We start from the raw sequence: 15651 nt of genomic DNA on the forward strand, positions 1-15651 counted from the left end.
CCATCAGTCATATATATAAATCTGTCTTTATCTAAACCCAGACTAGCACAATGTTAAACACAATATTATGCAAACTTTGATAATGCCAGAAAATTGTATAATTATTTTTGGTTACAATAATGTTTAAAGTTTATTTTTCTGAATTAATCATTTCTCCTATGTGTGCTCTCAGAATGACAAAATGCTCTTGAAGAGAACCTATGCCTTATTCAGTGGAGAGAGGGAGAGAGGAAGGAGGCATCTTTTAGGCTATTAGGTTAGATTCTATCATTATATAGTTGTATGGACCTGGGAAAGTCACTATATATATATAGTGACTTTATATATATATATATGCAAATATATATATTGCATTTCTTCTATCCCAATTGAATTATTTCACATTTCTCATTTTTCTTTTTTCCAGGATTTTCTACCTTTGATTTTCTGTAGTGTGACAACAATATGACCAGATGTATTTTTTTTTAAATTTGGTCATTTATCTTGCTTGGTGTTCTCTGAGCTTTTTGAATTTGTCATTTGGTATTTGACATTAATTTGGGGAAAACAGTCATTGTGGCTTCAAATAGTTTTATTTATTTTTTTTGGTGTCTTCATTACTTCATTATATATATATTATACCTTTCTTAGTTGTCCCACAGTTCTTGAATATACTCTTTCTGGTTTTTTTTTTCATTCTTTGTTCCTTTTTTCTGTTCAATTTTGAAGGTTTCTATTGAGATATCTGCAAGCTCAGATGTCTTTTTTCAGCCACATCCAGTCTATCAATAAACCCATGTAGGGAAAATGATTACATTTGGGCTTGCTCACTTTATTGACTGTGTAGTCAAAATGCCTGACACAGGACCTTGAGCACTGCCTTAATGTAAGCACCTAATGTAATCAAGGGCACGATTTTCTGTTTGTTTGTTTGTTTGTTTTTTGACAGAGACAAAGAGAAACAGAAAGAGGGACAGACAGACAGGAAGGGAGAGAGATGAGAATCATCAGTTCTTCATTGCGGCACCTTAGTTGTTCATTGATTGCTTTCTCATATGTGCTTGACTGGGGGGCTACAGCAGATCGAGTGACCCCTTGCTTAAGCCAGTGACCTTGGGCTCCAGCTGGTGAGCATTGCTCAAACCAGATGACCTCTGGGCTTAGAACCTGGGTCCTCTGTGTCAGTCCAACGCTCTATGCACTGCGCCACTGCCTGGTCAGGCGACACAGTTTTTGGCTAAACACCGCTTTTGTTTAGCAGCCCATAAAAATCTGGGGGCACCTCTCCCGTTCACAGTCCCAGAGAGAAGTGGTCTCTGAGGAAGGGGTTTCTCTCCATTTGCTCAAGACCCCTGTGAAACTAGAGTAGCTTCTTCTCCTGCCTGGTCTCTCACATGCTCTGTGAGACTAAATAAACGGGGATGAAACACTGCCCTCCAGCTCCTCAGTCTGAGGGAATCTAGTGTGAACCTGCAGGGCCTTGATCACCTGCACAACAGCCCATCAGAGACATTCTTCATTTCTGTTTTTTATCTCTAGTTTTTCTCTTTGGTGCTTTCTTAGGATTTTTATTTCTGGTTATATCGCCCATCTGTTTTACATGCTTTCTACTTTCTACTTTATTCATTAGAGCCCTTAGCATGATAATCATAGTTGTTTTGAATTCTTAGTCTGATCATTTCAACAGCTCTGCCAAAATCTGTTTCTGATATGACTTTGTGTGTTCAAATTGTGTTTTTGCTTTTGGTATGCCTTGTAATTTTTTCTTGATAGTCAGACATAATGTGATATGTAAAAGAACTGCTCTAGATATATCTTAAGTAAGGTGTTAGTGAAGTATTGGGGTGAGCAGAAGCATTCCATAGTCCTATAATAAGGTCTTAGTGTTTTAGTAATCTTATGCTTCTGTGTGAACACCATAAGTGTTTCTTTGTCAGAAGCCAATCAACAGCTGCTGGTTGACAAAGTCACAGCAAAGAAGATCAATAACTGCTGGTTGACACAGTCACAGCAAAGAAAAGGCACAGTGATACTTCCCCCTTTTGACTTTTTGAATTAATTTGGGTTTTTATCCCCATTTTTCTGGGTGTGTGCGCTATCATTATGATACAGGGATAATAGCACCATGCTTTCCCTGCAGATTCATAGTAATTTCTTTGGAAATGAGACAGAGGGTGTGAGTTTCACAGAAAAGCCTATAAGGCCCCTTTACCTGGGCCCGTAGACATAAGAGGCTGGCTATGATATCCCCCCGAAAGGGGTTGTCTGTAGGAAAATTCCCTCCTATAAATCATGTTAGAAAAAATTAGATTGTGATTTATGAATAAGTAGGAAACAGTAACTATACACAGAAGCACCTTTCAGCCTTCACTTAATCCATTACTTTACCTCCCTAGCCTTTTCATGTTGTAGAGTAGAGAAACTTTCCTTTCTTCTTGCATACCTGATCTGCAGGTGGTGGAACACTCTGAGAAAAATAAAGTTAGAACTTAACTAGTATATGAATATAGTAGGCAAATAAAATTTGACTAGACAATAGGACATTAGGTAAGATAGAGTTATTAATCAATACTGACTTCATAGAAGTTTGCACCAATATTGTTATTACTGCTCAAGTTATTGTATAACTATACTTAGAATGACTTACCACCTGATTTATAGCTTATAGAAATGTACTAACCATTACCTAGAAATATGTAACCATAGAGAAACAAAAACAATTATTAATCAATGTATTCTGTATACCATGTTATTGTAACTTAGTGTGTGTATAAAAATAAAGCTATACTAGCCATTGGTGGAGATGCCTGGAAGTGAATGCTAAAGAATTCGGCTCTCTCACTCATTTTGTGCCAACGCCGTCTCTTTCTGTGGGACCCCTGGATTCCCCCCAGGGCTGGACCCCGGTATTTCTTCTTTTTTTTCTGTTCTTTTTTTGTTGGGAAACGATGGCTAGAGTGGGATAAAGCTGGTAGTTTTTCTTACCCCATATGGAAGGTTTGTGTTGACCAGAGTTGGGCTTTTCCCTTCAACTTGTCAAGTCTCTGATAATACCCTCATAGGTTAGACTCTGGTTAATTTATTTCTCCTGAGTGTAGAACTTACTAATAGCAGAGTGCTCTGGCATTTTCAAAATGTACTTTCTCCCTCCCCCTGTCAGAAGCAGGAGGGAATTTTTCTCCAATATCTACTGTGAGAAACTAGTTCAACTCATGGAAGTAAATGCTACAAAATTGTGCCCCTATGACTGGCTCTTCTATAGTTTTTAACTCTCAGAGTTGTTGGAGCTGAACCCCAGCAATTCATCAATTGCAGTTCAAGTTTTCCTACTTATCACTGGTTCCCTGGGCAGTTTCCCCTTCTGAGTTTCTGGTCTTATACATGGTGATTCCCTATATTTCCCTACACACCTCTCTTATCTTGGGGGCAGTGATTTCCCCTTTGTCCCCACCTCTCTTACAGATCTTAGAAGACTTGTTATGTTTCATGTCTGTTCTGTTAGGACAATGTGGTGACCTCCAAGCTCCTTATGTGTGGATCTGGAAACCAAAAGTTCCCATCTTACCTTTTTTTAATATGAATATATATATTCAAAGTAAGACATGTCTAACATCTTTCATTCAGAATGTTTTCAAGGTTCATCCAGGTTATAGCATGTATCACTATTAAATACTTTAACCCATTTTATGACTGAATAATGTTCCATTGAATGACTATATCACATTTTATTTTTTATTAGTTGATAGATGTTTCTAACTTTTAGCTGTTATGAATAGTGTTGCTGCTATATATTTGTGTATAAGTGGACACAAAAGGCTGTATAATGTATAATTTTATTTATATGAAATGTTGAAAATAGACGAACTCATATAGACAGAAAATGAATTAGTGATTGCTAAGGATTGGGAGAGGGGAGATTTGGGAACATATGATTAATGAGTATAGTTTTTCCTTTTGTGGTAATAAAATATGCTGGAACTAGATGATGCTGATAGTTGCCCAATGTTCTGAATGTACTAAATATCACTAATGGCAAATTTTATGTTATGTGTATTTTATCACAATAAAAAATAGAAGTGAAAAATATGCAAATACACATAAAAAAAAGAAAATATGTCATGTCCATCTCTATTCTCATTCCCTGAGGCAACCAGTGTTTAACAGTTGAGTCTGCTTTGTTATTATTTGATTTTACAAAATTAAGATCATATAATACACATTCCTTATCAATTTGCTTTCATTTGACAGTACATTGTGGACATACTTTTCAGGGCAGTATATTCTAATCAAACTATTTCTTTTTATGACAGCTGCATTTTTATTGACACGTGGGTATTCTGTCACTTACTTAATTCCTTTACTGAAAGATCATCATGATTTTTTCCTTATATTTCCCACTGCTTATTCTGCTAAAATGATTATCTTGGTAAATAGTTTCATGAAACAGTGCTTGAATTGATTTTAAAAAGAAAGATTTTTGGGTCAAATGACAGTAAGGAAAAGTATATGTTTAATTTTAGCAGATATCTCCAGGTTTTTTGGATTTGTTTGTTTTTAATGCAACGATTCATACATTCATCAACAGTAAGAAAAATATGCTGCCTGACCTGTGGTGGCACAGTGGATAAAGCGTCTACCTGGAACGCTGAGGCTGCCGGTTCAAAACCCTAGGCTTACCTGGTCAAGGCACATATGGGAGTTGATGCTTCCTGCTCCTCCCCCCTTCTCTCTCTCTCTCTCTCTCTCTTTCTTTTCTTCTCTAAAATGAATAAATAAATTAAAAAAAATTTTTTAAGTTTTTTTTTTAAAAAAGAAAAATATCTTTTACTAATTTAGAAAATTTTGAATATTCTGTTGGGCAAAAGTGACATTAATTTTTATTATAATTTGCAGTTCTCATAGGTTTATTCATTATGCGGTATAATTTTTTCTAGGAATGGCCTATTTAGATTCTCTGGCTAGGTTTTTTTGCTGTCAAACCATTTTTAAAAAATTAATTTACAGGAGCTCTTTATATATTAGAAACATAGAAAAATACACTAGTTATAAGGTAAGTGCAAATTAAAACCATAATTAGATATCACCTCACCCCTGTTACAATGATATTACCAACAAGAAAGATAATAACAAGTGATGGAAAGGTTGCAGAGAAAAAGAAACTCATATACACTGCTGGTGGGAATGTAAACTGGGATAGCTACTATGGAAAACAATATGGAGATTCCGCAAAATTTAAGAATAGAGTTACTATATGATGGAGCAATGTCTCTTCTGGGTATCTACCTCCTAAAATTAAAAACATATATTTATAAATATATATGTGTATCTACATTCATTGCAGCATTATTTATGGTAGTCAAGACAAGGAAATACCCTAAGTGTTCTTCAATAAATGATTTGATGAAAAAGATGTGGTACATATATACAATGGAATATTACTCAGCCTTAAGAAAGGTTGAAATAATGCCACTTGAGACAATAAGGATGAATCTTGAGTATGTCATACTAAGTGAAATAAGTCAGAAACTAATATACAGAGACAACAATATGAATGTTAGCAGAGGGGAAGAGGGATGAGGAAGAATAAAGAGGGTAAAGGGGGTCAAATATATGGTGACAGAAGAAGACTAGCCTATGGATGGTAGGCACACAATGCAATATACAGATGATGTATTATAGAACTGTATACATAAAACTTATATGTCATTAACTAAAGCCACCCCAATAAATTTATTAAAATATTTTAGCTGTATTGCAAATATTTTCTCACCTATTATTTTCTTTGTATTTTGTATATAACTTATATTTGAATGAAGATAAAATATCTTTACATTTTAATCAGCTTTATTGAAGTATAATTTATATTTAAGTGTTTAATTCAATTAGTTTTGACAAATGCATATAGTTGTACATCGACCACCACAATAATGATATAGCACATTTCTAACATCCCAAAAAGTTTCCTCATATTTCTTTACCATAAGTCCCCTCACTTCTAATCCCAAACTCTGGAAACCAATGATCTCCTTTCTATAATGCAATTTTATAGTTTTTCCTTTTCAATAATTTTAGAAAAGCTGACCTGTGGTGGCGCAGTGGATAAAGCACTGACCTGAAATGCTGAGGTTGCCGGTTTGAAACCCCAAGCTTGCCTGGTCAAGGCACATATGAGAGTTGATGCTTCTTGCTTCTCCCACTTCTTTCTCGTTCTCTCTCAAAATAAATAAATAAATTAATTAAAAAATTGTATTATACAGTATGTAAACTTTGGTGTCTGGCTACTTTAATTTAGCTGAGTGGTTCTCAATTAGAGATGATTTTGCTTTCTCAGGCAAATTTGGCAATGTCTGGAATCATTTTTGTCACGACTCAGGTAAGGTAAGGGGTGCTATTGGCATGTCATGGGGAGAGGCCAGTGATGTCGCATTACTTTGATTATGCACAAGACAATCCCCTAAAACAAGAAGTTATATGTTCCAAAATGGTGTAGTACTCATAATGAGAAACCTTGGCTTTTGAGGTTTATTCATGTTTCTGCATGTATCAATCTGTGCTGAGTAGTATTTCATTATATGGATATGCAACAATTAATTTATCCATCTACCAATTGGTGAACATTTGTTTTTCTCTTTATTTTTCACCTTTTGGACTATCCTAAACAAAGTTGCATAAATCTTCACATATAAGTTTTTTTTGTGGACTAATAGATTAATTTCTTTTGGTAAATACCTAAAAGAAATTTTACTAAGTTGTATGGTAATTGTATGTTTCATTTTATGTAAATTGTCAAGTGGTTTGCCAAAATGATTGCACAATTTTGCAGTATGACCAACAATGTATGAAAAGTTTCATCCTGTTTTATCTTGATACAAATATTTTCCTCTAGTCAGCAACATAACTTTTTATTTACGTAACAGTACTTTTTCAAACAGAAGTTTTAAATTTGATTCAGCACAAATTATCAATTTTTAATTTTTTTTGTTTTTTCTTAGAAAGTTTTGCCTAACTTGAGGTCACAGTTTTTTCCCCCTGTATTAGTCTGTTTTAGTTTTATCTGTTATATTTATGTCTATATCCATTTCAAAATAATTTCTGCATAAAGTACAGAGAAGAATTGAGGTGATTAACTTGCTTTTGTACATTAGATATTTAATTACTCTATGTTGAAAAGGTTATTCTTTTTTATTGAATTATTTTGACAGCTTTATTTATTTTTAAATTAATTTTATTTTTAAATTAATTTTAATTTATTGTGTTAACATGGATTCAAGTATTCCACTCAATACTGACAGCTTTATTGAAAATCAGTTATCAGTTATGTATATTTATTTTTGACCCTCCATTCTGTTCCATTCATTTACTTATCTACTCTTAGGTAAACACCACACTGTGTTGATACTGTAGCTTTTACTTTTTCTATTAACCTGATGAAAACAGTGTGACCCTAATAAATAAATCTCTTGAAAACAGAATGACCCTAATGAGGTCCTTTGCAATTCCATATAACATTTACTATATAATCAATGTGTTGATTCTACAAAAAGCTTGGTAGACTAATGATTAGCATGATGTTAAAAGTATGCAACAATTAGGGGTAACTGACATCTTCATAATGCTGCGTGTTTCTATCCATGAATGCAGACTGCCCACCATCCCCCTGCTTATCTTTTTATCCCTAAATCCAAACTGATGGAAATAGAGCAATGGTGAAATCATGCACTGAATCTAATCTTCTGCTCATACATAGCACATAATATTTCTGTTCATATTACATTGAATAAAGCAAGTCATTTTCCAAGGCTTTGGTAAATAAAGTGGGAGTTATACTTCTCCCACAGCAAGGGAGGGTCCCTGAAGAGATGGTCCAGGTAGAATAAGATGGCCAATTGTTTAATAAATAAACTATTCATAATGCCTGAGTTAGTTGGAATTCTATTTTTTTTTCATTTTATTAATTTTAATGGGGTGACATTGATCAATCAGGATATCATGTTCATTGTAGTACATTATCTCATGAGTGCTTCTGCACTCCATCCTCCTTTGCTACTGTTAATCTTTGTCCTCTCCCCTTTTTTGTTTCTTTGTCACAAATTAATCTTGTTTTTACTGCAATCTTGATGGAGATTTTACTTATAGTTTTGTTTTGTTTTGTTCTTTGTGTCTGGTCGGAAAACATTCTTTAGTATTTCCGGAATTGGAGGTTTTCTGGTGATAAATTCCCTCATCTTTTCTATATCTGTGAATGTTTTTATTTCTCCTTTGTATTTTTGAAGGATAGCTTTAATGGGTATAGTATTCTTGGCTGGAAGGTCCTCTCTTTCAAAACTTTAAATATTGGGGACCACTCTCTTCTAGCTTGTAGAGTTTCTGCTGAGAAATCTTTTTATAATCTAATAGGCCTTCCTTTATATGTTGTATTCTTCTTTTCCCTGGCTGCCTTGAGAATTTTTTCTTTGTCATTGGTTTGTACCAATTTCATTATGATGTGCCTTGGAGTAGGTTTGTTAGGGTTAAGATAACTCAGTGTTCTGTTTGCTTCTTGAATTTGAGGCTTTAGTTCTTTCCACAGGCTTGGGAAGTTCTCATCTATTATTTGTTTGAATATGTTCTCCATTCCATTTTCTCTCTCTTCTCCTTTTTATGTTGCTCAGACAATTCCTACAGGGCTTTCTCATTGTTTTTTAATTCGTGAGTCTCTTTCCTCTTCTCTCTGTAGTGCCTCTAGTTGCCTGTCTTCTATGTCACTAATTCTCTCCTCTATCTGGCCTGTTCTATTGGCTAAGCTTGTTACCTCATTTTTCAGTTCATGAATTGAGTTTTTCATCTCTGTTTGATTCATTTTCATAGTTTCAATTTCCTTGGTGAAGTATTCTTTCTGTTCATTGAATTGTTTTTTGAGCTCCCTAAATTGCCTTTCTGTGTTTTCTTGTATATCCCTGAGTATTTTTAGGACTTCAATTTTAAATTCTCTGTCATTTAACTGCAAGGTTTCTAAGCTATTAAAATTTTTTTTCTATAGATTTTTCCTCATCTATCTGAGCTACATCTCTGTCTTTTGTATGCATGATATTTGATTTCTTTTTCTTTAATGGCATTTGAGAGTGGTATTGTTAATAACACTAATAAGAGTTGATAAAAAAAATTTTGAGAAAATACAGTGAAACACTGAAAATTCTATTGTGCTAAGTGAAACAAAAATATGTAGAATGGAGGAGGGCCTGGGTTGGGGTGGATCGTAAAGAGGCAAAAAACAAGGCAAGAACCCACAAAATGCCACAAGCAAAAAATATGAATCAAGAATAAAATAATTTGTTTGTAAATAATGGTCAAATGAGAGAAAGAGTGTAAGAGAAAAGAAAAAATACAGTAAAAAATGAAAATTCTATTGTATTAAGTGGCAGAAAAACTATAGAATAGAGATCCAGATTTGGGGGAAATGCTAAAGAGATAAAAAGCCAAGTAAAAAGCACACAAGATGCCACAAAGAAAAAATTTGAATCCAGAATAAGATAATTTGTTTGTGGGTGAGATTTGAATGAGAGAAAAATTGAAAGAGAAAAGAAGAAATAAAAATAGAGAGAAAGAAAAAAATTGAGTTAAGTTTTTTTGGAATGTAACACTCATAGAAAAAAAAAGAAAGAAAATGTAACACCTATGGGTGTTCAAAATGAAAAGAAAAGAATAAAATGAAAAGAGGATAAAATGAACAAAGTAGGAGGGAAAAAAGGATAAAAAATACAAGAAAAAATAGAAAAAGTTATAAAGAATGTGGATTTTTCCTGGTTTTGAGAAGTTATCTTCTTCCTTTTTCTTTCTCCTCTCTCTTTTTGGCTGGTGGTGCTATACCCCAGGTTCTGCCCCTTTGGCACTCTTAGGCAGAGATTTGCTGTTGTGTCACTATGGTGATGACATACTCTAGGCCTGTCCTGTTGGTAGGCAGGGCTTGTTAGCATTTGCAGGCTCCAACAATGGGAGAGTTTGTTTTCCTGGAGCCTCTCCCCAAATCTCTCCTTCCTGAACCAACAGCCTGGGGACCCAGTTGTGAAGTTGCCCCAGCCTCTGCCTGGAGAGCAAGAGGCTCTCAGAGCTGCCAAATCCCCTTCTATCCCTACTCAACACAGGGTTCTGGGTAAGGCTTTGCCAACCAGAGCCATCAGTTGGCAATCAGGCAGGGGAGCCGATTGCTTTTCAGGTGTCTTTCTATGAGCCTCCGGGTATGTCTAGTATGCCTCAGCACTCCACAGGTCTGCTCTCCAGAGGCTGTCTGCTAACTGCCTATGCACCTTCCCCCACCACCACTTTTGCAGTTCTCTTTGTTAGCCTATATGGCTGGCGGAGGCACTGCACTCAGACAGGTCCAGGTGTAGGGAAGCCAACTTTTGTGCACTTCCCATGCATTGTTGTTTGGGAAGCCAGGATTATTTAGAAACTCTGGTCACAGCCCACACAGAGGGCCACTACTGACAGTCTCCGAACCAGCCCCTCCATCTGGGAATGTGGGCACTCATGCCTGAAGTGGCAGGTGGATCCACTCTCACACTGCCTGCACTCACCAACCAGGATACCAGGAGTAAACAAGGCCACTGCTGCCAGGGTCTGCCGCTGGCATTAGCTCCACATGGGCTGAGTCATGGGCACACTCTCTCCTCGGCTTGAATGTCTCTGCCCTAGCCCAACTCTTTCCACAGCCTCAGCCCTCCCTTCCTCTCAGTTCCAAGTGAAAGCAGCCCTTCCTCAGATCAGTGATTTGTTCTCTGTCTTATTTCCTTCAGAGTGGATTATATATTCAGCCACCTTTTCACCCAATTGTAGCTTTGTTTGATGTATGTGTATTTCAGATGCTCCTGAGATTGTTTTTCTGTCTCTAGGTGTTGAAGTTGTTGAAGTTTCAGGGAGAGGTATCGGGAGCACTCCTCACAGCACCATTTCTCTGACGTCACTCTAAATTCTAATTTTATTAATCACATTCACATTGTTAATACCTAAAGAGTCAAAATGATATCTTTATACTTTTTTTTATTCAGTGAAAGGAGGGGAGGGAGTTGTAGACTTCCACATGTGCCCGGGCCAGGATCTACCCATCAAGCCCACTAGGAGGTGATGTTTCACCTATCTGGAACATTGCTCCATAGCTCAGCAACAGAACTCTTCTTAGTGCATGAGGCAGAGGCCATGGAGCCATCCTCAGTGCCCCAGGGCCATCTTGCTCCAATCAAGCCATGGCTACAGGATGGAAAGAGAGAGAGAGAGAAGTGAAGGGGGTGGGGTGGTGAAGCCAATGGGTACTTCTCTTGTGTGCCCTGAACAGAATTGAACCTGAGACATCCACATACCAGACTGATGCTCTACCACTGAGCTAACTAGCCAGGACATTAATACCTATTTTTAAAAATAATCTTCAGCCTTAAGTTTTTCTTTTTTCCAAGCCATCTATATCCTCACAAAATAAATTCTGACTTCACATCATCATAACCCTGCTTACAGTCTTACATAGGACTTTTGCTGTCTTTCACATCAAGTTATGTTTTAGAGTGACATTCTTGTTCTTCTAACCTGCTAACTGAATAGCTTACTCCTGCAAAAAGTTCTATTTTATTACCTACATACTTTGTTCCCTGCCAATAAATTTTTAATTTTTATAGGTCAAGTTCATGACATTTCTCTTGCAAGAACACTTTCTTGATTAATTAAGCATATTATACATTTTTCTCTATCTAAAATCCAGTTCACTCATTATTTCTGAGAATTGATTGAATACTTAATGGATTTGGCTGTATTCTTTTTAACAATTGTTCAATGTCTCTTAAGAAACTATAAATTAGTTGAAGCAGAAGTGAATGTTTTTGGATTTTATTCTCCACTGCCTCTAGAACAGGGTTAGATTACCAAGAATGCTTATTAAAATTTATTGACTTTATACTTCATTCTACTTCTTAAGTGATGGCTTTCCTAACTTCTGTTTCCTGATTCTCTCAGATCCAGGTGAAAACAATCATTATAAATTCCCATAAAACTTTAAATGTCTTTCTGTTGTGAACCAAATAATACCATCTTTATTGCTTAATAAATCCCATAGCAAGATTATTTCTAAGTCAATTCCCAAGTCACTACCACATCCATTTTATCTACAGCTTCTAAACAACTAATGATTCAAGTAGGTCATTTATTTATACTTAAAATTGTCTCTTATATGTGCTCTGTCAGAGTCCACTTGACATTCTGAATAATCTAAATCCCTGATTCTGCCTGACCAGGCGGTGGCGCAGTGGATAGAGCATCGGACTGGGATGCAGAGGACCCAGGTTCGAATCCCACCAGCTTGAACCCAAGGTTGCTGGCTCCAGCAAGGGGTTACTCGGTCTGCTGAAGGCCTGCGGTCAAGGCACATATGAGAAAGCAATCAATGAACAACTAAGGTGTTGCAACACGCAATGAAAAACTAATGATTGATGCTTCTCATCTCTCTCCATTCCTGTCTATCCCTCTCTCTGACTCACTCTCTGTCTCTGTAAAAAAATAAAAAAATGTTTATAAAAAAAATAAAAAAATAAAAAATAAACCCCTGATTCTGCTATAGATCTGGTAAGCAAAAATATTTTACCAGTGATTTCTATAAAGAAAAATTGAGGAGAAGTTAAGTAACATTCCTTGAACCATATGGTTGGCTATCTTGTAGTAAACTTGAAAATAAGTCAGTTTATCTGCTAGATAAATATCAGCAATACTATTTTTTTTCTGTGTTTCTGATGGGTTTCAGCCAGATAACTGCTGTTCATGAATATGTTAACAATTCTTCTCTGGATTTTATAAATTTTGCAACTGTTCACTGAAGTTTTCCTACAATGTTGCTCAAGAGCCCATGCCACTTATATGTGACATAATTTTTATGTCCTTTCAGTAAGGATATTGTTATGAATAAACTCTAATTAACTAAATGTGTGTGTTTAACCACTGTCAGCCCAGAGTAAGTACTTGCTTGATGTTAGTTATTATCTTTAGGATTATATAAACAAATGTATGAACAGATATGTAGATAAGTAGATCTGTTCAGGATGATATAATTTGAATTTGTTTGCTCATTAGTACCAGAAAGGAAAATGTTATTTTCAACATCAATGACTTAAGTGTTATTTCACTATGATCCCTAATGTCCTATAATTATTCTTTCAAACCAATATAATAAATAAGGTTGGAAAGAATAGTATAAAGAAGTTTCATAGAGGAAACAAAGCTGTGACAGTGAATTCTTGAAAATAAAACTTTTGTTTCAATAGAATTATACTTTCTCTTAATTTTTCTTTTTTTTGATGCAGGCTTCTACCTATTACTGAGGACAATGTATATGGCCAATAAGTCTACAGTTTCTGAATTTGTTTTATTGGGACTCTCTGATTCTTGGGAACTACAGATATTTTTCCTCACCATGTTTTCATTGTTTTATGTGGCAACAATGGTGGGTAATAGCCTCATAGTCATCACAGTTATAGCAGACTCTCACCTACACTCTCCTATGTATGTCCTGCTTACCAATCTTTCCATCATTGATATGTCTCTTGCTTCCTTTGCCACCCCTAAGATGATTACAGATTACCTTACTGGGCACAAAACCATCTCTTTTGATGGTTGCATCACTCAGATATTTTTTCTACACCTTTTTACTGGTACGGAAATAATTTTACTTATGGCTATGTCCTTTGATAGATATATTGCAATATGTAAGCCTCTCCGCTATGCTTCAATTATAAGACCCCAAGTGTGTGTTGCCCTTGTGGTGGCTTCCTGGGTTGTAGGAGTCATGCATTCAGTGAGCCAGGTCATATTTGCTCTCACTTTACCGTTCTGTGGTCCCAATGAGGTAGACAGCTTTTTCTGTGACCTTCCTGTGGTGTTTCAGTTGTCTTGTGTGGATACTTACATCCTGGGCCTCTTTATGATCTCAACAAGTGGCATAATTGCCTTGTCCTGCTTTATTCTTTTATTTAATTCTTATGTTATTGTTCTTATTACCATTAAGAATCATTCTTCACGAGGGTCATCTAAGGCTCTCTCTACCTGCACAGCTCATTTCATTGTTGTCTTTATGTTCTTTGGGCCCTGTATCTTCATCTATATGTGGCCACTAAGCAGTATTTTAGTAGACAAGATCTTGTCTGTGTTTTATACCATCTTTACACCCATCCTGAATCCAATAATCTATACTTTGAGAAATCAAGAAGTGAAGCTAGCCATGAGAAAATTAAAACGTAGGCTCCTAAACTCCAACAAGACAACTCCTTTGCATTATTTTTAGTAAATTCTAGTTTTAGTTAAGTTCTAGTTTTAACACTCTAGTCATTAAGTACCACAGTTTTTGTGTACACAGCATGTGTAAGGCTCTTATTTTTTTATCAAACTGTGCCAAAATTTGTGAACATACAAGGTAAGTTCATTTTTAAACCTATTTCATACATATGTTTAAAATATGTTTTAAATTTTAGTAAAGCAAGTTGCAAAAGCAATTTCTTCCAGAAGCAAAAAATATCTATAAAAATGCCAAAAGTGACTGTTCTAGTTAGGAAATCCAAGATTAATTTCCTGTTCATTGAAAAAAAGGAGAAAAATAAAAAAAGAGATGAGGAAGTGTAGATTAATGCCCTGGCTGGAGAACTCAATTGATTAGAGCATCATATTTATGTCCCATCTATGTATGGATTCATATAGTTCTTAGTTTTTTTATGATTTACTTATTTCACTCAGTATAATGTTATCAAGGTCCATCCATCTTGTTGTAAATGATCCAATGTCATCAGTTCTTTTGGCTGAGTAGTATTCCATAGTATATATGTACCAAAGCTCTTTAATCCACTCGTCCTCTGATGGACACTTGGGCTGTTTCCAGATCTTCGCTATTGTGAACAATGCTGCCATAAACATGGGGGTGCATTTCTCCTTTTGGAACAGTTCTATGGTGTTCTTAGGGTATATTCCTAAAGGTGGGATAGCTAACTTCTCTACAGGAATATCATGCCAGAAAGGATTGGTGGGAAGTATTCAAAATGATGAAGAGAATATACCTACAACCAAAACTACTCTTCCAACAGAGCTATCATTTTAAATTGAAGGCCAAATAAAGACCAAGAAAAAGGATAAAGTAGTTCATTACAAAAAAACCAGTATTACCAAAAAAAAAAAAAAAAAAAAAAAAAAAAAGTTAAAGGCCATGTTTTACAAAGGAATAGAAAAAAAGAGAGTGGAACACAGATATAAAGAATAAGAGGGGAATAATTCAGTATCTATCAATAAGAACCTTAAATGGAAATAAATTAAATCATCCAATCAAAAGACATAGGGTTGTATAATGGAAAAGAAAATATGAACTACGTCCCCGCTGTACAGAAGAAATGCACAGAAGAGGAATACATATGCACAGAGTGAAAGTGAAGGGATGCAAAAAATTATTCCATGCAAGTTGGGAAGAAGAAAAGAACCAGGGTGGCTGTGCTCACATCAGAAAAAACAGACTTCAAGACAAAGGCCATAACAAGAAGCAAAGAAGGTCACTACATAACACTAAAGGGATTGGTGCAGCAAGAGGATAGAACCATTGTAAACATATGTGCACCCAACACAGGAACACCTAAATATATAAAGATGATCTTGGTGCATATTAAGTGAGAAACTGACAGCACTGCA

General features: G+C 35.6%; 1 protein-coding gene across 1 annotated transcript; it reads left to right on the forward strand.

Annotated features, from left to right (window-relative positions):
- Positions 1-12534: 12534 nt before the first annotated feature.
- On the forward strand, positions 12535-14269 carry LOC136328763 (olfactory receptor 4K2). Its single transcript, XM_066264781.1, has 2 exons — positions 12535-12561; positions 13293-14269. Exon 2 carries the CDS (start codon positions 13316-13318, stop codon positions 14267-14269), a length of 954 nt encoding a protein of 317 aa, XP_066120878.1. The 5' UTR covers positions 12535-12561; positions 13293-13315.
- Positions 14270-15651: the final 1382 nt, after the last annotated feature.

Source organism: Saccopteryx bilineata, chromosome 3 (genome assembly GCF_036850765.1).
Source record: "Saccopteryx bilineata isolate mSacBil1 chromosome 3, mSacBil1_pri_phased_curated, whole genome shotgun sequence".
In the NCBI taxonomy this organism is placed as follows: Eukaryota; Metazoa; Chordata; class Mammalia; order Chiroptera; family Emballonuridae; genus Saccopteryx; species Saccopteryx bilineata.